Below are 21,685 nucleotides of genomic sequence, written 5' to 3' on the forward strand. Positions count from 1 at the left end.
AGACATTATAGAAATTAGAAGTTTGCTGAGAATTGAAACTGAAAATTCATCTTGGTGAGTGTCACTGTGAACTGCTACTCTGGAAATGGCAGGAGAGAAGTTTAACAACATGAGGGAGGCTTACCAATAGCTGTAATAAATACTATAGTTAGATTGCCCTTAATTAGCAGAAACAAATATTACATTTTTCTACTTCTCATCATTCTTTACTTCTGCACTCTTTTTTGAACATATATACTGAGTGAAAACTTGGTATACTTCATTTTTCCTTATTTAAAAATACATCTATATTATAATTCTTTCATAGCATTGTAGGTCATGTACTAGCAGGGTGTGATTATTCTACCAATGAAATGGAAGTCATTTGGCCTTCAACCTCAGAGAATTTAATGTGCACCTGAGGCATAGATTAATGGCTCGATAATACATCCTATTTAATATCCCATTCCTTAAATTAACCAGCCCAAGCGCTCATTGGGAAACTATCCAATATATAAGTGAGAAAGGCAGCACCTGTTATGACTGGTTAAGTACCTGATACAAAAGTATGTGTAAATAGAAAAGCTGTGTTTGAATTTTAAACACTATTTCAAAATCCATACTGTACTACAAGTTTTCTAGTAGCCAGGACGATAAAGCAGACATTTCTGATGTTTGATTCTTAACAGATCAGGTAATGAAAGGGATATCGCTCTGAACATTGGATGAAAGAAATTAACGGTGAATCTGATGCCTGCACATTCAATAAAGGCCCTCAAAGTGCAGAGAAGGCTTCCCTTTCTTTATCTTTTAGTAGGGATTTGCCTTGATCCTATGTGGCTCCCTCTGCCAGCCACGAGAAATGTGTGGCCCATAGTCCACATAGCAACAACATCTACTAGAAAAGTACCCCCAAGTAAATATATTTACCTTACTTATTTGACAGGTATTATTACATATTATTATAACTTTTTAATTGTTGTAATATCAGCTCAGATATAACAGATCAGCTCATGAGGGCTGACCAGGACCTTTATAAAAACTTAACAAAGAAGCTTTAAACTGCAATCTAGATTATTGGGTTGAAATATATAGAACAGTATTTGTTCATTTCATTCTGCTTTCCTTGAAGATTCCTATCCTCTTTTGCTTCTTATTGTTAGCTCTTGTTAAATGCTGGCCATCATATTGACAGGTTGTGGGGTTTTTTTCCTTCATGTGCATCTGTTCAAAGATCAAATTTAGAATCTTATAAATAGCATTAAGCTCATCCCTGTTGAAGCAAGAGGATATTTTAGGTGTTCTCCAACATGTAAATTCAACAGATTGGAGTTTTCATCAAGTATCTTAAAAAGTAAGTAACCCTAACTCCACATCTCTTTTGGAAAATAAATTTATCTTTTCTGAACTCTATTATATGGATTTTAGCATACTTGGTTAAGGAATTATTTCATTCCTTACAGTGACAGCATTAAACTGAAAGAACATTAAAGACTTACTGGAACTGAATGATTGGGGTGGAGGTACCAACTAAAGTTTTTTAAAACATATTCCATCTAAAGCCTTTATTAAACAAATGCTTAACTAGTGTGCAATTCCAAATAAAACCACAGTAAATAGCTTAGTACAATTAATTTATATTAATTCATATTTACAATGTAAAAATTATTTCTCTTATAAATTTGGAAATCCTGCATGACTGGTCAGCAAGTAAGAAAATAATTTAAGAATAACTTCTACTTTGAATGCTCTAGGTAAATGAAGGAATTGGGTCCCCACAGATTAGTCTGATTATGGGTTACAATTTTGTATCTTTAATATGCAGCATTTCATGGTCCCTGATGAAATACTAATCTTTACAACCTTTACCTTACAGAGAGATTTGCAAAGACCTTTTCTGTAAGCAGTGTGTGCTTGATAAATATAGAGATATCTATGAAAGTAACTGTGAGAGGAAAAGCGTATTTTTGCCAACGGCATTTGGAAAGTTGGAAAAGAGGGCAAAACAGAAGAAAACATGAAATGTTAATAGATTGTGGTGGGCTGACCTTGCCTGAATGCCAGGTGCTCACAAGCCGCTCTATCACCCTCCTCCTCAGCAGGATGAGGAGGGGAGAAAATAAGGTGGAAAAATTCCCAAACTCCTGGGTCGAGACAATGGCAGTTTAATAGAAAAAAAACAAAGTGAGTTGAGACAAAAGGCAGTTTAACAGAAACAAAGCAAAGCTGCGCATGCAGAACTGAAAGAACAAATTATTTATTCTCTACTTCCTATCAGCAGGTGACATTTGGCCACTTCTCAGGAATCAGGGCTTCGTATGCATTGTGGTTACCCCGGAGGACAAACGTAAGGAACGAATGCCCCCCCCTTTCCCCTCTGTTCTCCTTGCTTTTATTTCTGAGCAGACGTCATATGGTATGGAATATCCCTTTGGTCAGTTTGGGTCAGCTGTCCTGGCTGTGTCCCCTCCCAAGACCTTCCCCACCCCCAGCCTACTGGAGGGAAGATGTTGGAGAGACAGCCTTGACACTGTGCTAGCACTGCTCAGCAGTAACCAAAGCACTCATGTATTATCAACACCTTTCTAGCTACTAATACAAGACACAGTGCTGTGAGAACTGCTATGAGGAAAATTAACTCTATCTCAGCCAGACCCAATACAGAGAGATTAATATATTACATGAAAATCTAGGTAAACTGTATATGGTTATGGTTATCAGTCAGGCTATATAACATCCTGTGTGTTTTAAGAGTTTAAGTACATAAATGTTAGCCAAGTGGTGAAACACATGCATACATCTACAGATTTACAGGCAAATCCTGGTCAAACCTTTGCCTAAATCACTGAAGAACTTTAGCTGGGAGGTGAGAGGGCTCAGGGGGATCTCGTAAATTAATATAAGCACCTGATGAGAGGGAGAAAAGATGACAAAGACAGACTTTTCAAAACCTGATGGGAGCTGGCACTCAGCAGCCTGCTGTCAGTGAACCTGTATTGGGCAGGGGCTTGGGCCAGGCCCTCCCCCAAGGCACCCTCCAGCCTCAGCCTGTCTGTGGTTTGGGGACTCCCTGGACCAATGCACGGCTCCCAGCAGGTGTAATGTCCTTGCCACCAGTGGCTCAGCGTAAAGGTAACACTGAGGTGAAACAGTCAGTCCTTACTCTTGTGGATACTCTTACTCAAGGCATGGAATTACTTGTCTTTGTACTTCTGGCACCTTTGAAGCCGTTTTTTGGATTGATAGTCAGCCATGCTAAAAACATAAGAAGTTCCTGGACTAAATTTAAGAATTAATAGAATTATCTTTGCAATTTGAAACACTCTATAATGCCAAAAGGTACCTGATGTTTTACGGAACCAATATGCTTAATTTCTTGTGTTGCTTACATATGACCAGACAACCAGTCCTGCCTAAACACAGGACACGTGAAATGGGCCCAGCATGTGCAAAATTCAGATAGTTAGAAAACTGCGAAGGACCCCATCCTAGGTTAGTGCCAATGTAGAATAGAAAACAGACAAGTTGTTACTTTTTTAATCTAATCAATCCATACCTACAGAGCAGAACTATGGGTCATCAAGAAGGAAAGATGTGTGTCTTCATTCCTTCTGTGTTTTCTTTCCTACTTAATCAATCATTCAGTATGCTGTCCTCTTCAAAGTCATGTAGCTAACCAGTGAGAATGTTTCTCTGGTACTCCTAATAAGCCAGCTACAGCATCCTTAAACAGAAATCACAAATTCTGTCAATATATTTGTATTTTTCTATTGTTTTATGATAGTCATATATAATATTGCAAAACATAAATAGCTGAATATAGTAATTGGTTTTGAAACACCAAATACTTTTTTAAAATATAATTTTCTAAGCATTCAGGCATGGCCACAATTTTCTTTTAAAATAGGAAAATAAACTGTTTAATACAACAGTTTACTTGATAGATATCTCCCCAAATTACTGAAGTTATTTTTCATAACACTAACAAGACACGAAGTCTTGAATACCACTTTTAAATTAATATACAGTAATTAATGATGACAGGAGATTAATTTCTCTTGTTATAAAAAATGAAAGTAAAGAGTACATTTTCATCATTTCCAAATTATCATGAGTTTCTACATAAAGATTCTCTTGATTTAGTGGCTTTAATGGTTATTTTTTTCATTTCCATTGAGAACAGATCAAACATAGATATTGGCTTATTCCAAAGGCTATTTTATCAATACTTACAATCTTTTTTCCAACCAGAATGTCAAATTTTGAGCAGTTTCACTTGGACTTTTACCAGTCCAATTATACCATAGATGACCAGGAAGAAGGTTACAAGAGCTATGGATCTAATGAAAGCCTCTATGGAAGCAGAAAGTAAGTATGTTTAAAAAAATTAAAAAAAAATAAAAAAAATTAAAAAGGTGGTATATCCCAAAGCGCAAATGAAACTAAGGACAAAAAACACCATAAATTGCCAAGCAAGGATTGCAATGTATTGAAGTTTTAGTGGAGAAATTCAAGCCGTAACAGTAGAAAGACAAGAAGAATCTTATTTTTTCATTTTTTTTCTTGTATTTTTTAAACCTGTTGGTGACTTATGCCCATGGAAGAAGGACACTGAGGGAAAGAAGTTCTGAAAGTTCCCCCTTAAGGAGATTTCTACACAACTGTGTGGTAAGAGAGTGTTGCTGCAGTTTCCCTGTTCACCAGCTGATGTATCTGGCTGGCTTCAGGTCTTGCAGAGGGGGATGAACAGCAGGAGACCAGCTCAAGCCCACAGTGTTTCTCCCAGCCACGCATTCGGGCCACCAGGCAAAAAAACCTGTGCCCCACAAAGGTATTTATTCACCCCTGGCCACGGGGCCAGTGAGCCAGAGAGTCTTCACCAGTCTTGTGGAACATCTCAGGAGATAAAGAATGGTTTTAGTTAAAGCACTGAAATGCAAAACAAAGGATGAGAGATGGCTTTAGCTCCCCTCTAGGAGTTCCTGGGCTGTGCTATCCTCACTATTTCACAGCTTTCCTCTGTTTTTTTTCATTTTTACTGTCAGCCTTTCTGGATGTCACTGGCTGTTAAATACATACTGGTTTCAGTCAAATGAGAGTTCAGACTTGGTTTATGACCTTCTGATCATACATAAAATAATCTATAATAATTATTAGAGAATCATAGAAAATAGAGCAGGAAAGAGCTTCAAGAGATCATCTAGACTTTCCCCAAGGCAGAATTACTTATAATAAAACTTTTCTTTGTAAAGGTTTGGGTTCTGTGCTACTTTTATACATACAGATATTGCAGGTTGTTTACCTAATTGGATTGAGCTTCATGTTATTAATGTAGATTTTGGGACATGTATTGCTAGAAATTCTTTAAGCTCTTTCTCAAATTCAAGAAAAAAAAAAATCTAAATATATGGCTCACTAATTAACAGTATGGACATAGCTGCTTGGTGGAAAAGGCAGGATTGCCTAAACTTGTGGGTGCCCTCACAGCTCCTAAACTCCTTTGCCCCTCATCTCCAGCCTGGGGGTCAGTGCTGTGCTATTAAGCACAGAAGTGGGTTCCATGGGCTGCATCAAAGGAGCTGTGCCTGGCCAGAGGGCATTGTGGAGAAGGGCAGCAAAGCCATGGTCAGCAGCTCGGCATTCACTACACACAGTGGATGCCTCACCTGAAAATTTCCAAATTCCTCAAACTGAAAATAGGTGAAAATGTAAACCACAGCACACAGATGAGCAGCTCTAAGCTGTTGTGAAGTTGCTCATTGAGGTGACTTGTTTTGCTGTGATTTGCTTCTTGTTCCAGGAGCCAGACAGGAGAGCAAGCTCCGGCCACAGCTCTTTCCCCATCAGACATGCTACTGTCCTCTCAGAGTTACACAGGTCAGATTTTGCAGCCAGTGTACAGTCCTGACACTCTCTCTCATCTTAGTTATGTTGATGGATTTGACGAGGAACCTCCTTTGCTAGAAGGTAAAAATAAAACCACGGACAATGTGTGTGGCCAGTTAGTGTCAGTCACCAGAGAAACTGCAGCAGAGCTGCCAAGCCTGGCTGTGCCAGCTTCAGTCAACAGCCCCTGGCCCACAAACCTAGTTTCTTATTTGAATTTGCCACAGATTCATTCAGTTTTATGGCAGATGAGGCATGTGCTTCATTACCACTAGATGACAGCATAACAATAAGTTTTGCATTCACATTTCCAAATATTTTTTCCACTCTCTGTTTATCCTGTGTACATATTAGAACATCTATAATTAATAAAAATTGATATTAATCCTTTCTACATCTCTAGTAATAAATTTAATAGTTTGAAAATGCTAAATAACTCATTTCAATAGGAAAGAAATCGAGAAAGCTGCTTTCAGCTTCAATTAGTTGATCATTTAACTACATGAACAATATAATCCTTTAAGATGATTGAACCATCCTAATGCTAGTGGCTGATTTTGTAATTTACAAAATATTTGTGCTACATTAAAAAAAATGGCAAATTTGTTTGTGACTGTTTCAGCATAATGTGAAAAGAGCATATTCAGCCTGCTTTTGCATACTGGAAGGCAAGTGGAGTTTTTTTACTACATAAAAGATACTGCTACTGCCTTAAAAACAGCAAGATCACTCTGTTCAATATAGGTAACTGCTAGATCTCTATGTCTCAGACTTCCAAGCATTTAACTCCACAGGCAGCTCACCCTGTGAAAAGGATGTCAAAATACAACTGCTTCTGCTCTGCAGGGCTTCAGAAGTGTTCCTCTCTTTGTACCACATGAATCTCACCAAAGACACACATTTTAATGCAGAACAACTTTATTTATATAATGTTTTGGTTCAACCCGAGATGGTGAATCAGTGGAATAAGGTAAAGACTTGGCTTTCCAAACAGACCTAACACATTGTCAGTCTTGGCAATTCCAGCAGCCAGTTCTGAACCTAACTTCTCCCTTGTTGGAGCATCTCAGAGAAGATGATTACTCTTGCAAGCTGAAGTGTTTCTGCAGAAGTTGCAAGAGAAATCTTTGCCCCAGTAAAGTTAATGGCAGAATTCCTGTTGACTTTAATGGGGAAGAATTTTGCTGTTTCTGGAGGTCCTCAGTAATTACTTTTTAAATGGAAAAAAAAAAAAAAAAAAAAAAAAAGCTTATAAAGCACTGCACAAAGTATTATTAACTTGCCTTGAAGGGAAGAATGTCATTTTTAAGTGCCTCTGGCAGTTCAGGCTTAAGACACATCTCTTGTCAGATTTGCCAGAATTAAAGCATGTATCTCTGTCCTCAGTGTTCTAGAGTATCTTGAATTCTGCAGTTACTGTTAATTAGCATATTTTTCAACATCTAAGTTAGTACGGTAGTAGATATATGTATTCTAAATATATGAAAAACAAGTATTAACTCAAAGATGCTGAGGGTATATTTTGGTTCCCTGCCTAAAATTTGATTTAATAAATTAGTATTCCAATTTAGAATCAGAGCTGACTCTCAAATATACTGAGTATATAGCAGAGACAGCATGTTCTTACTACTACACTTGTTTGGGGTTTCGTGGTATCTAATGGGTTGCTGTAAAAGTGTTGCTTTCTTGTGAGCCATTAACAATCCTATAATTTCTTGTTGCAGAACTTGGGATCAATTTTGAGCATATATGGCAAAAAACATTAACAGTTCTAAATCCAATGAAGCCTGCAGATGGCAGCATTATGAATGAGACAGACCTCACCGGGCCTGTGGTTTTCTGTTTGGCCCTTGGAGCAACATTGCTGCTGGTAAGATGTGGCAGATACGTTGAGAGATTTCCTTTCTCACAAGTTAATGCCTGGGTGATAACACATGTGGAGCTGCAGAAGATATAGTACTGGCATAAAATGAGTCATTTGCTGGCATTTGTTCTGAGATTATATATTAAATAGCCACCTTGCTTTCAAAGCACCTGCATAAAGTTTAAATGTAATGTAGATGTAATACAGGTGACGTGAGGTATCACTTCCAGTTGAAATAAAAGACCACATCATTTTTTGGGGTGGGATTTAATATGAACAAAGGACAGATATGTGCAGTGTGTATTCTGGGGAGGCTCTGAACACCCAAAGCATGGCAGTGTGTGCCAGGTAAGGACCTAACAAGGAGGTTCTAAAGGAGGGAATAAAAAGGCATAGCAGACCAGACACTCTTGTTACTGTTTTAAAATTATCTTCTATCAGTGTTATTTTGGGGAGTGCAGAGATATAAAAAAATTATTTAACTAAAATGAAATTTGAAAAATAAAATGCAAACAGCCTCTTCCCTCCCACTTTGAACTTGCAATCTCTTCCTATAAGTTTTTTCTTAGTTTATATTCTTTTTCTACACCATCTGTTAAACAAAATGTGGTAGCCTAAGCTTAACCTTTCTCCTCTTTATGAATACAGCTTTCCTACAGAAGGAAAGTTGAACAGGGATTGTACAGTACTCCAAATCGCCTATTTATCACTGACAACAGGGGTCTCCAGTGCTGCTGAAATACAGCTCTGATTGTCAGCAGCAATTTATCAGACAGGGATAAGATGGGACCATTCTGGGAAGGGCTTTACTGCTCTGCAACTGAGGTGAGAGAAACAGGGCTCTATTCTCCATTTCCTCTGTGATAAATAGTGCTGAATCAGAAGACTCTTCCAAGTTCTTATTCAATTTGTAATGTCAGTGCAGTACCTTGAATGTGCAAACTGCAATATAAACAGCAAGTGCTATTATTAATGTCCCTATAAAAATAAAAATATTTTAAAAGGGTAGAAGAGACAGGAGAAAAGGGAATAAAAGGAAAAGAAGATGGGAAAGTAGAGAAGATAGGCAATTTTCCACCTAGAGAAATAAAGGTATGAAGGGAATAAAAGGAGAAAATAGTGAATTGATTACAATCAGGAAAATGAAAGGAAAGCTAAAATAAAGAAAGGATGAAAAAAAAAAGGTTGCTGTTGATTTTGCTCCCTAGATAGCCAACAATTATAATGAATATTAAACTATTGTTATTGAAATAAAGTACTTTAATTACCATATATGGTCTAGGATGTTAAGTGCTTTAAGTGTCTTCAGAAAAACAACTATTTTCAATGCTCCAGTTTTAGGCCAGCAGAACTTCACTGATACAATTTAGTGTTTTTGTGACACAACTTCACAGAAATAAGTCTATGGGATTTCCATGGGCCATCTTATAAATTCAGGCTGCTCATTTTATCTCAGAGGCATTTGAATACTAAAGTGGCTTTTCATCTTTGTAAGCTATGATATCCTTCTGTACTTGAATAATTCTCCTCTAATAGCACCAGGAACATAACTTGGTTGAGAGCTTGTTTCCAAAAAATAATTTATAAATTTTATTTAGTTTCAGCTTTTTAGCTATGGAAAAATATGCAAAATATATTCTTCAAATGCCAGCAATTCTTTCAGAGTACAGAGAAAAAGAGGGAAGGATTGTTGAGCCTGGCAGCAGGATTTGATCTTCCTCATATTGGTGTAAAACAGGGCAGCTCCATTGCAGATAGAGGGACAACGGCAGTGCAGAAGTTAGCAGAAGCCTGAGTCTTAGATGCCTTGCATTTTACATTGTCATTTGTATGAAACCAGACTTCTCCATACACTTGAACTAAGGATAGTAGTACCCACTCTAGGCAGGTGCAAACAAGCACACAAAACCTGACTTTCTTCTAACCTTGTTCTTTACACAGGACAAATTTAGCTCTTTCCATTCATCAAAGCCTGCCAGACTAATCAAGCCTGATTCTGGTTTTGCCTACATCACTGTGAATTGGGAGTATTCCCATGTGTGTGTGAGTCAATATATTTACATATGTTAAGAACGACTAGAATTGGAACAAACATGTTCAGCTGCTTTTTTTTTTTTTTCCTTTCTCATTCTCCTGCACTACAAATGAAATATTTCACCAGGTGGAGATTTCTGTTAGCTGCTAGTGCTCCCATCATCTCTTTCTCAGATGTCTCTCTCTTAATCTTAAACTAAGATGCTAAATAGTCCTGTGTGGAATAATTAAATGCACAGAAACAAACAATATAAAAACTTGCTGTTGTTGTTGCATCTGTTTCAGATAGAGCTTTTCTTATTTGGTCTACAGTAAAGTCTGCCCCAAACCAGTGCAGATGTTAAACTTGCTACAAAGCTTTAATGACTGAAATTGTTATTGATAACAATCTGAGCTAGTATTACTCTCCCACACTATCTCTAACCATCATCAATTTTATTTGATGAAGCAATTTTTCCTTATTATTTTGTACCAGTAGTATGCAAATGCCAGCAAAGGACTCTGTACCCAAACAGGAAGACTACTTATGCTGATCAGGACTAGAATATTCCTTTACAGTGGAATGCACTGTTGAGGAAAAGGCCAGCACTCAGGATGTTGTGAGGATATAGGCAACCTGGCTGTACCTGACCTAACCTTGAGGACCGGAACCAGAGGAGAGCTCAGCAGTGAGCCAGGTCAAGCTGCAAACAGGATAACGGTGCTGATGCAGAAGCAGGTCTTATTGACTGAGGCTGACTTTCATGTAAGCTTGCACTGCTCTCCAACTGGAGCTGGTGAGCTGTCAGAATATGCAACATTAGGACTTTCAGATTGTGTCATCTCTAGATGAAGCTCTCTCCACTGTGTTGCTTCATATCTGTCCAGATCAAATACTGCTGACATCCAGCGATCAGTTTCCACCCAAATGAACACAGGAAGCAGAGAAGCAGGGTCCTCAAAGATAGTTGTTTTCCCCCAGGTTTTATTAAAATGTATGGATTAGTGAAGTAGGAGATCTTCTCATCCTCCCTAACTTTTATGGAAGAGATAATTGTAAATATTGCGAACTATGCAAAAAACTTCAATAATATTTCCACCTTTTACATCGCAAGAGAATCCAACCATAAGCTAAAAAATTGTTAAGAAACTGGGACCCTCTGTTAGTGTTGATTCTCATACAATATATAACGTGTGCAATATATAGATGTGTGTATGCACAAGCACACCTGTGTTTTAAGTATGTATATATGTACTGTTATGTGTTAGGAAGGTGATGATCATTTGGGAAGTTTATTCCATGATCCTGAGTTAAGGGTTGAGTCCTAGGTTTGAGCTTTCTCCTTCACAAATGCCTGTTATCTTTAGGATTCAAAATTTCAACACAAAGCAAGCAAAACCGTCTTCATCCCAATCGTTGTTTATTTCTGACATCCAAATGTTTGTTTCTGATGTACAGATCTGACAATACAACATTGCATAGCTGACATTCAGTATTTCATTTGTTAGAAGCTTGAATAGAGAGAAACAATATTTAACACTCTTTTGTGAGTGTTCATTTTTGAGAGCGAACAATGTCCTCATGCCTGGAGGTGATCTTTCAAAATGATGGCAGGAGATGAAGGAATTGGTGGAGCTGGGGCCACTGTAGCCTGTTGTACTAGCTTTGTGTATAAACTAGAAAACATCAGGCTCCAGGCTGTCAGACTGGTACCTTCCACAGGCACTAAATTCACACAAAGGAATAAAACCTGGAAGAAAAAAAACACCTGGGGAATTTTTTATTTGTTGTAACAAAAAAAGAGCACAAGCTGACAGTTACTACTAAGGTTTATGTTGAAATGAACATGTTGTATTGATCTAACCACAGAGATGTGTCTTTCTTGTGGTAGTCAAGGGGAAGAATGGACAAATTCACCCCAAAAACCAGCATACTTTCAGCAAAATATTACTAATTTTTTGCAGGCCTGCTTAAAGAGGTTTATAATAAAAGGTGAAGCATATCGAGCAAGTGGGATGATCATTTTAGTTAGGACACTTTTCCACAGTGCTGTGTACACCTATTGGAAATATTTTTCCTGACACTAAAATGACCTTTCCATAATTTCTTCTCAGTTTGTTACCAGTTAGATCAAGTCTCCACAAGCAATTCTTGTCCTGTTCAGATCCAAATGACAGTAAGACTGAGAATCAGCCTTATAACCTTAAATTAGCAACAAGCACATTCTTGCAATTGTACCTTGGAATTTTTTAATGCAAAAATCACACAAAATTATTGCTGTGATTTATGATTGAACTGATGTAGGCGAAGCAAAGAGCAAGTGTCAACAAGAAAAAGGAAAAAACCTAGTGCTTGCCTTCTGTCTTCTCCCACCACTTTGTGATCACTTGCTTGCTTCTGATGCTTCATGCTTACTCATATTTATTCCAGGCAGGAAAAGTTCATTTCGGCTATGTGTATGGCATGAGTGCCATTGGGTGCCTTGCTATGCATACCCTACTGAACCTGATGAGTGTCCCAGGAGTCTCGCATGGCTGTGTTGCAAGTGTCTTGGGCTATTGCCTGCTGCCCATGGTGATTCTGTCCTTTTCTGCAGTCATCTTCTCGCTACAGTAAGTACCAGTCTATGACAACAGGAATATTTTGGAGGACAGTAAGTCAGGAGGCTGGTGTTATGCAAAACACTTCATAAATGGTTATGTAGTGAATTTTGGCTTCCAAAGCTGTGAAGAAAAACACCATTATTTTTGTGTGGGTAGGTGGAAATGGACAAAACTGTATTTGAGAGGAGTGATATATACTCATTTTAATATGAGTCCTTAATTGCACTGTTTCCTACTTGAACTGAGAGTGGCTTTGACTTCTGCAGCAGCCCCAAATGTGTTTTTTATTTTACAGAGCCAATAGTGGCCAATCTCAGCTATCAATGTTAAAAGCATCTCCCAGATATTTTGGTCTTATATAGCTGGTTCTTCTGTTCCTTTTTTGTTCATAGTATCACTCTCCCAAGCTTACACTTCCCTTCCTCTGTAGACCAACTACTCTGTGACAGAATGAAACAGCCAATCAACCTTTAATGATTTTGAGCATTAGAACAAATCACAGAATCACAGAATGTTAGGGATTTGAAGGGACCTCAAAAGACCATCTAGTCCAACTCCCCTGCCAGACCAGGATCACCTACAGTAGGTCACACAGGAATGTGCCCAGACAGGTTTTTAATATCTCCAGAGAAGGAGACTCCACAACCTCTCTGGGCAACCTGTTCTAGTGCTCTGTCACTCTCACAGTGAAAAAGTTTTTCCTTATGTTTACATGGAACCTCCTATGCTCCAGCTTGCACCCATTACCCTTGTCCTACCATTGGAAATCACTGAGAAGAGCCTGGCTCCATCTTCCTGACATTTTCCCTTTATGTATTTATAAACATGAATGAGCTCACCCCTCAGTGTCCTCTTCTCCAAGCTAAAGAGCCCCAGCTCCCTCAGCCTTTCCTCAGAAGGGAGATGTTCCACTCCCTTAATCATCTTTGAGGTTCTATGCTGTTTAAGATATAGTAGAGTCATACACTCTGAGGTATAGTTGTAGTGTAATTGCAAACCTGAAAATAATTTTGAAAACTTTGAAAAAACAAATGTGTGGTGGTGTAAGTATCTGTGCATGTGTGGGGGGGGTGTTCAGTAACATGCCTATGAATAGGAAATTTGTATGCAAGCTTCTCCTTCCTCTTCATTCTGTAAGCCTTTTGAGATACAGAATGTGTTTACCTCTCTGTTCACATACAGCAAAGTACAAGGAAGTTCCAGGTCTTGCCTGAAGGCCTTAAGCAGTACTTTTATCTGTTGTTAACACATTATTAATAATGATTCTCCTCCTTAGTCTCTCTTGTTCATTCACATTTTTAACTCCTCAATCTGTAACATATGGGACTTGGCAACTGATGAATAAGAAAGTGCCTCTGTTTGTTTTCATTGGGAAAGCAGAAGTTTCATGTATGTATTTATTATTTTTTAAGGAAATTATATGGTAGGATCCATATTTTGGCACAATCTTTTTTGCATGTTTCTGTGAAGCTATGATGGGTTAATCTGATCATATTCCATGTATTGAAGTGTTTCTGAGCTGTCCTTGATGAGATGAACACTAATGACAATGAAGAAGCCATTCATTCTCTGTTCTCCTACACTTCCCATATTTTCTTGATTAACCTGTTTAATAATCCATCCTAATAAAAGGTGCAGATACATAATTGTAGGACAGATGGGGCTAACTCCAAACCAGCTGTTACAGATGCCCAGGGTACTGTTGTCTACAAAGAATCCCCAAGCACACACTGCACATTTGTAAAATACTGTGAATTTACAGAGAACATATCTTTCCAAGACCTGTAAATACTATACTGTGATAGCCTTTACAAAATTAAATCCTTATTTCTGAAATTAATTGATAATGTTAAGTGCCTGTCTACAGGATTCTGCAGTGCTTTCTCATTCACTGTATGAAACTGCTTGAACACACACAGCAAGCACCATAGTTAACTGTTATGAACACGCTATTAAAATTAAGTGGCAACTTTTAAATCCAACATATGTTTCATTATTTTTTATTTTTTATTTAAAAAGGCAAAGGAAAGACAGCAATACATGCATGATTTTTTCCTAATATTTGCGAAAATGTTATTTCTGTCAATTTCACATTGTCAAGAGGTAACTTCAATGCTTGTTTTCACAGAGAATATATATAAGGTAATGCACACATCTATTGCAAAGTTAGATACTAATCCAGCAGTTTTCGATTTTCATGATTAGCTATGTCACTGTAACTGAATAAAGCAAAATATGGAACCTGTTGGGTGCTGAATGGTACCAAAGGGAAGATCAGTTCTCTTATGTGAACTTGCACGGAACCAGACTGTCTCAAATATTTGTTTGTGCCCATTTGTGATCTCATTTAGGTTCCTGCTCCGGCAGGGGGATTGGACTAGATGATCTTTCGAGGTCCCTTCCAATCCCCAACATTCTGTGATTCTGTGATTCTGTGATCTATGCTGAAATCACGTCCGAGTCTAAGTTGATTATACCACCTTTCTGGGAGAAACATCAGCAGATTCTTTTTCCTGGAAAAAAACAATTATTTACTATTATTTCCTTCCCTGAACAGAGTGGTCAAGCCATTTCCTTGACTATACAGTGAAGGAAATGAATGTAAGAGTGGAGAAAGGAACTCTTAGACCCAGCTGATGCAAAGGACCCATTTGGTATCTGCAGGTTGTGAGCTAGAGGAATGGGGATGGTTCACTCATGTCTATCCCCTGAGCTCAATCTCATGCTAGTACACCTCCAGTCCTCTTGGTGACTGTGAATGTGACATCAGCCTTTTGCTCCCCTCCCATGCTTGAAGATCTGGCCCCCAAGGACATGCTAGACACAAGTTCTCTGCTAAAGCTGAACCATTCCTTTTGGTAGTAATGTGCTATTAGATCAAGGACTGAATTTATAAGTGCGCAGAAGCATCTCCTGGTTCCAAGATGATTGTATGTCACCTTTCCATCCTGCTCACTGCCAGTCCTGGAACAAACTATGAGAGGCCATTGGACTCTCAGTGCAAAGCAGAATAGCCACAGCTCTAAATTGTACTACCTTTTGATAGCCCCCTGAAGAGCCATTATACTAGCTGAAAATTGTCATCACACAGTATGTTCCTATTACAGCCCACCCCTCTGCCACCATAGGTAACTGCTCAAAGAGCCATCCCCACCAGCTCTGAATTTCTGGTTAACTGTTTAGGTGAGCATCTTAGCATCTCTAGTTGGAGCAGAGGCCAGGAACTTCGTTCACAGGGCCCAGTGTAATTTCCCTGAATACCACTGTATAGGTTTAAGGAACACTTAAACTGAGGATATTAAATCACATAGTCTTTAATGTTTTATTTTTAATGGCTTGAAGTTGCAATGAGGTGCTGAGTCACGTTACAATCAATTCTCTCCTTCCTCCCCCAAAGTCCCAAGAGCTGACACCACTGAGTACCTTATTGGACTGGAGACTGGATTGCCAAGAAATGAACTGTTTTATGTGATGTGATTGCATTAAATAAACTAAGACAATTAAATAAGGAGAGCTTTACTGATCATAGTTTAATTGCAATAATAATATTAGTGGAGATTATTTCTAATAAATGGACCTAAGTAAGTATATGTGATCTGTTTCTCACTTCTAGTTCTGTTTTGCTGATACTTTGGAGAAAAGGTGGGGCACCAGGAAGTCCTTTAGCAAGTGGCAGAGGTCCATTCATTCTCAAAGTCCTTGAGACGGACACAGCAAAATTGTGTAATGCAGCCGATCTCATTAGGTACTTCAGCAGTGTATCACGCGCATGATCTCATGCATTTTATAGAGGCACACTGCGAATACAGAGTGTAAATAAAGCGTATGTGAAACATTATTTATTGGCAAGATTTTGTTCCTACAAAGTTTAATAGCGAGCTCTCTGTAATCTGCAGGAGTATTTCAGTGGGTTTTTACCATAATCTCATAATCATCAGTTCTCCAGGTCACCCTATGTCTGAGAGGTGGCACAACATAACTTCAGAAGGATTCAGCTGCCACCGACGGGCAGTGTGGAAAGACACCGTCTTTTCAGTGTGCAGAGAAGAATGTCAGGATGAGCAAAATATTTTTTTCTCAGTGGTTCTTTTCCTATCTCTTTGTACTCTATGTGCACTCTTTTTTGAAAGACCAGTTGAGTTTTCTCCTGGGAAGCAGTCGATACCTTTCTGCCCAGCCATCTGAGGTGAGATTCTTCAAGAACCTCATTGCCTCTCCTCAGAATCCGAGGCACACTTAAAACCTGTGCCATGTGTTGCAAAAATGCAACACCTCCAGGTCGTGAGGCTGGAAGAGTAGGTCTGCAGTGTCGTTTTAGATCCTAACAACTTCTACAAGATGCTTTTGGCTGCAATAGGATCTCTGCTAACTTAAAAATAAAAATTCATCTCTTGCATCTGCTGGAGCCCCAGAAGATTTATTTGGAAATGCACTGGTCCTTTTAGCAGTAGTACTGATGAAGCTGCTGCTTTTATCCATGCTGAAGAAATTACCTTTATTTTTTTCTTCCCTGTTACTATTTTAATTTGTTTCTCAGCTTGACTTTTATTATGTCAGTCAGACCTTGGTTCTTCCCATGACTGTTACCTTATCAATAATAAGTCGCTAGACATGAACTTGAGTTTGATAAGATTTAATGCTACATTTGCTAACAAGTGGGTTCTGTCATGTTTCTTTTATTTTGTTTTGTGTTTTGTTTTGTTTTGTTTTTTCTCCTAGGGGCATCCTGGGAACTTTGTTAGCTCTGTTTATTATTGGATGGTGCAGTTTGTCAGCCTCCAAAATTTTTACCTCTGCATTGGCTATGGAAGGACAGCAGCTTCTCATTGCATACCCGTGTGCTTTACTCTATGGACTTTTTGCACTTTTAACAGTTTTCTGAGATGTTTTTTTCTAGTAGTCTTATTACATTCTGTTTATGGTTGTTGTAGGGGCAAAGGGTTATTTACTTGTTTTTAGATTGCATTACGTTCTATTAACAAAATGAGATTATACGACTTATTTGCCTAGTTGCTGATAATTAAATAAAAAATCAAGCTAACAGGTAGATGACTGCAATAATGGTGTTTTGAAAGTCTTACAGCTTAAAGAAAAACATTTGTATTGAGAAAGTAGTAAAAGTGAAAAAATAAGAAATAAATGATAATTTTAAAAAATACATTTTCTGAGTGTTTAATATATAATACATATACTAGACAGTTACTGGAAAGCAATAATGTAAATATTTAATAAACCTAGTAAATCAAGTGAAAATACAAATTTATTTGTTTCAAAAATTTCAACTCATCATCTTATATGATTACTAATTAATATCCAGAATTTATGTGTATGAGTTTTGCTTTTTTAACAGAAGAGTGAGTGGCCCTGCTTTGTGATGTTGAAAAATTGTCCAAGAACAAGTTGCTACAACAGAAGGAGGAAACCAGGAATGTCATATTGGTGTGGGTTTTTTTTAATTAAGAGGTGTTGCTGTCCAAAATACTATTGTACTGTTTGAAATGTACAGTAATGTTATAGTTTAAAATTGCCACTAAACCATCGCCTGCTATCCCTGCACCACACAAAAAAAGGCACCACACAAAGCAAAGGCAACCCTTAAAAATGTGTCCTGAAAGGCAGAACTGTATTTGAGCAAGCAAAATACAAATCTCCACAATTTTATCTGCCCCCCAAAAAAATCTATTTGCTGCTTTTAGTTTTACAGGCACCTCACATTTTTATAATAGCAATCCAGCACAGAATGCACAAGATGATGTTTCAAAATACAGAATTAGAAGTATCAAGCCATCGAGAGGAAATGGAGATGTGTGTGCAGTCATAACAAGAGCAAAATCCAGTAGGCAGTGGTAGAGAAAATGAATGTGGCTGTAGAAAGGGCTAAGAAAAAGAAATAATGGGAAACGTGAAGGAAATAAATGACAGTAGATTATTTCATCAGTATTTTAGGGTGTCTTCTTTCCTGATGAATATTTTAATGATCTTGATTATCCTCCGATTTATTCATTATTTTGAAGTGTTCGGTGAAATGCACAGAAAATATTTATGTCTCTAGATGGAGGACCAATGATTCTGTGAGAGAGGCTCCTGATACTGCATGCACTTATGCAGAAGCTCAGCATGTCAGCACTGCTCAGAAATACGTAAAATGAACTGTTTTCCTAATCTTTTTCAGGTCAGAGGTAAATTAAATGACCAGTTTGTCCTCAAGCTAGTCATTCTGTTTCTAAATTGAAAGAGCCTTTGGTAAAAATATTTCCCATTGCTGGCATATTTGTTTTTAAGAACTCTTGTGCAAACCATTCTGGAATTCATTTTACTGAACTCCAGTGGAACTAGTTCAGACTAGAGGTCATAAGAAGTAAATAAAAGGTAAAAGCCAATTCCTTAAAAAATCACAACTAATTTATGGAAAAATACTTGCTGCATTTATCGCTTTCTTTGTTGCAAGGCTATGATCACAGACACAGAGAGGCAAAGCTGGAGGCATGACCCTGGAGCAAATTATGGATATAACTAGGCAGGACCTAGTTGCATGTAAGTGGGAAGTGTGTGAATTTGGAAGATCAGCATTTGCAAGTGTGACAGATTTGGCCCTGCTGTATCAGATAGTAAATTTGCCGCTAATGAGGCACAGATAAACGTGTCAAGTGACTTCAGGGTATGTTTACAAAATCAGGCAGTCTGATTTACTATGCACTAATGGCATTCTCATGTCTGAATGGGGAAAGATTCAAATGGTTGCTCTTCTTCTGAAGTTCAGAAAAGATGGTTTAGAAACATTTAGATCATTTTTTGTCCTGCATTTCCTATTATCATTTATACTGCCTAAAACAAGTATAAAATGGCTGTGTTCTGCTGCAGTTTATATTCATTTTCACCCTGATCTGCATGATATGAATGGTAGAGGAACCAGTGAATCAAGCCATCAATTTGTCTTTTGATGTCATAGACAAGTCAAATTACTTACAGGGAAAATGAGTACCTTGAAAGTTTGCCACGACATTTACAAAGCAAATGCTAGTCTAATTATAATTTTATATTTATTCTCTCAGAATTTATAACTTTTTTGTTTTCTTCACTGAGATACATCTTCATGGTTTTGAATGTTAACTTCTTAATTTCAAAATCTTTCCTTGCTTTACTGTTCAGCCATGTTGATTTCCTTTTATCTGTTCCCAAGGGATTTCCAGCAAGTGGTATACACCAGTGCTGTGCTCCCAGTATGGTGTTCCTCGGGGGTCTCTGTGCTGCCTATGAGTATTTAAATCTCTTAGCCATCTTTCTTCAACCTCTTTTAAACAAGAATCCTCATTTTTACATAGCTCCTCTTTCCAAAAGTTAGCACAGCCATGGTGATACCTTTGGCCCTCTTATTCCTGTGTGCTTCCTGAATCTAAAAATATTATGGTCACTATTATAAGTGGTTACTTCCTCAAAAATAGACATTCTTTTGGTCTAAGATCAGTTCAAAACATGCATATTTGGTAATATACTCTTGTTCTGCCTCTCTGGACAGGTCTTCCCAATACCACCTAGTTTTTCTGTCTTTTCTCTTGTCTGGGCCATCGTATTTCACTGCCTCACATTATTCCATGAAAGTTTAAATATGAGCCTGGCAAGCTATTGCTTTCAACTTGCCAAAGAGAGGATTATAAAATAGTAATGGGTCAAAGATTGATTTTTAATTCATGCTTCCCACCCTGAAAAAAAAACCTTAAACTTCAAAGCAAAAGGAGAGTTTGGAGAGTGAAAGTTTCTAATCTGTCTTTGGTTTATTGATTTTCATAGCATCCACACAGAAGTGCAATTCTGAATGTGCATTCACACACAAAAATGGGCACTTATTTAGTTACTTTCTGTTATTTTAAATAGTGATACCAGTGCTGGACACAGGCAGTACAGGAGAGGTATAGGAGCCAAAATGCTTGCTGGTCTTCCACCACAATTGTGCACTAGACATACTCAAGGTCACCCTCAGAAGGAGCTTGCAGCATTCTCCTGTGGTCTAAACATTTTGTTGTTCTATTGCAACAAAATGCAGGAGCATATGAAAGTGAACATATTCTGAGTAAGAGGAGACTGTAGCATGGGTCAGAGTATGCAGTGACGATAAAATGGTTATCTAAACAGCAGTGGCTGACAAAATGTCAGGTTGCATCCAGAGACCTGCTCTACTTGGCAAGCCAAGGGCCACATTTGTAGTACCATGGTTCTACTATTTATCAAAAATCATCTTGTCACATGTCATCTTTAAAAGGTTATAATATAGGCCTTGAATAGTTCAACTGTTAGTAAACTGAATTGAGGATTGAAAGCTGCTGACACATTGAATTGGACACATGCCGTGCTTCCTGGTGAAATAGCTCCATTAGCAAAGGGTAATATTTTTCTGGTTTTTAGCATGGAAGCCACAGAAAGCTTATATATAAAAACAGTGAAACTGATTTCATGACTGCATTGTTTATGTCATTTGAGAATGAGACATGACAGCTCTGTCTTGTCCTAGACCTCTGTTGCCACCATGTTTATTTCAGCTCCTTGCTAAACAGCCATCTTCACGTGTTGGCATTTTCTGTCCACTGAATGACCTTAAGTGAATTTTGCAGTATTGCTGAATTACTGACCTTTATTTATACCAATAATGGGTATAAGTAAAACAAGAATTCATTAAATTGTGTCTGTTTTAAATTCCTTTTCCTCTCTTATTCTCAGGAGCATATTTAGTGGTCAGGCTGTTGTGGGCTTATTTATGTTTGTTAGCCAAAAATATACATATATATGATTCACATATACATGTGTAAAAATAAAAGTATACATATATATGATAAGTTGCAAGGCACTGAGGCTGCAACAAGTTCTGGGCAGTACATCACCACTTTTGAGGACATAACGTTAGCAATCTGGTGACCCAGCCTGGGAGATGATGTATATCCTTTCAAAGAAATCAGAAATTTCAGCATCTGATAAGCATTATGGACAACCACTGCACATAATGGCAAAGCTCACAGTGACATGATGCATTTGGTGGTTAATGTATTTTCTGACAGATAACAAAAGGCTACTGGATCAGCAAGTAGTGGGTTACTGCAGTGTAATTGCTACAAAAATAAACTGGATAATTAATGTCAACCTGCCTAGACCATTGCAATATGAAATTGATCTCTACCTGTGTTGGCATTATTAATGGATATGTTCCTTTTCAAAATCTGCTCTCTGTCAAAATTTATCCTTCACTGATTCCATGTCCATTTAGCCTCTTTCATGTTTATTCTAAGTAAAGTGCAACGGCGCTGTTAGAAGCACCCAATTTTGTAGCTGTAGGCCATGACTTCTCAGCTT

The 21,685-nt window shown here is 37.9% G+C and overlaps 1 protein-coding gene across 1 annotated transcript; it reads left to right on the plus strand.

Moving 5' to 3' along the window:
- Positions 1-4,231: 4,231 nt before the first annotated feature.
- On the plus strand, positions 4,232-17,228 carry LOC104521797 (protein YIPF7). The gene is made up of 5 exons (XM_029083987.1): positions 4,232-4,347; positions 5,780-5,946; positions 7,590-7,735; positions 12,174-12,355; positions 17,066-17,228. Exons 1-5 carry the CDS (start codon positions 4,232-4,234, stop codon positions 17,226-17,228), a joined length of 774 nt encoding a protein of 257 aa, XP_028939820.1.
- The last annotated feature ends 4,457 nt before the right edge of the window (positions 17,229-21,685 follow it).

This window comes from Antrostomus carolinensis, unplaced genomic scaffold (assembly GCF_000700745.2).
Source record: "Antrostomus carolinensis isolate BGI_N321 unplaced genomic scaffold, ASM70074v2 scaffold2993, whole genome shotgun sequence".
NCBI lineage: Eukaryota > Metazoa > Chordata > Aves > Caprimulgiformes > Caprimulgidae > Antrostomus > Antrostomus carolinensis.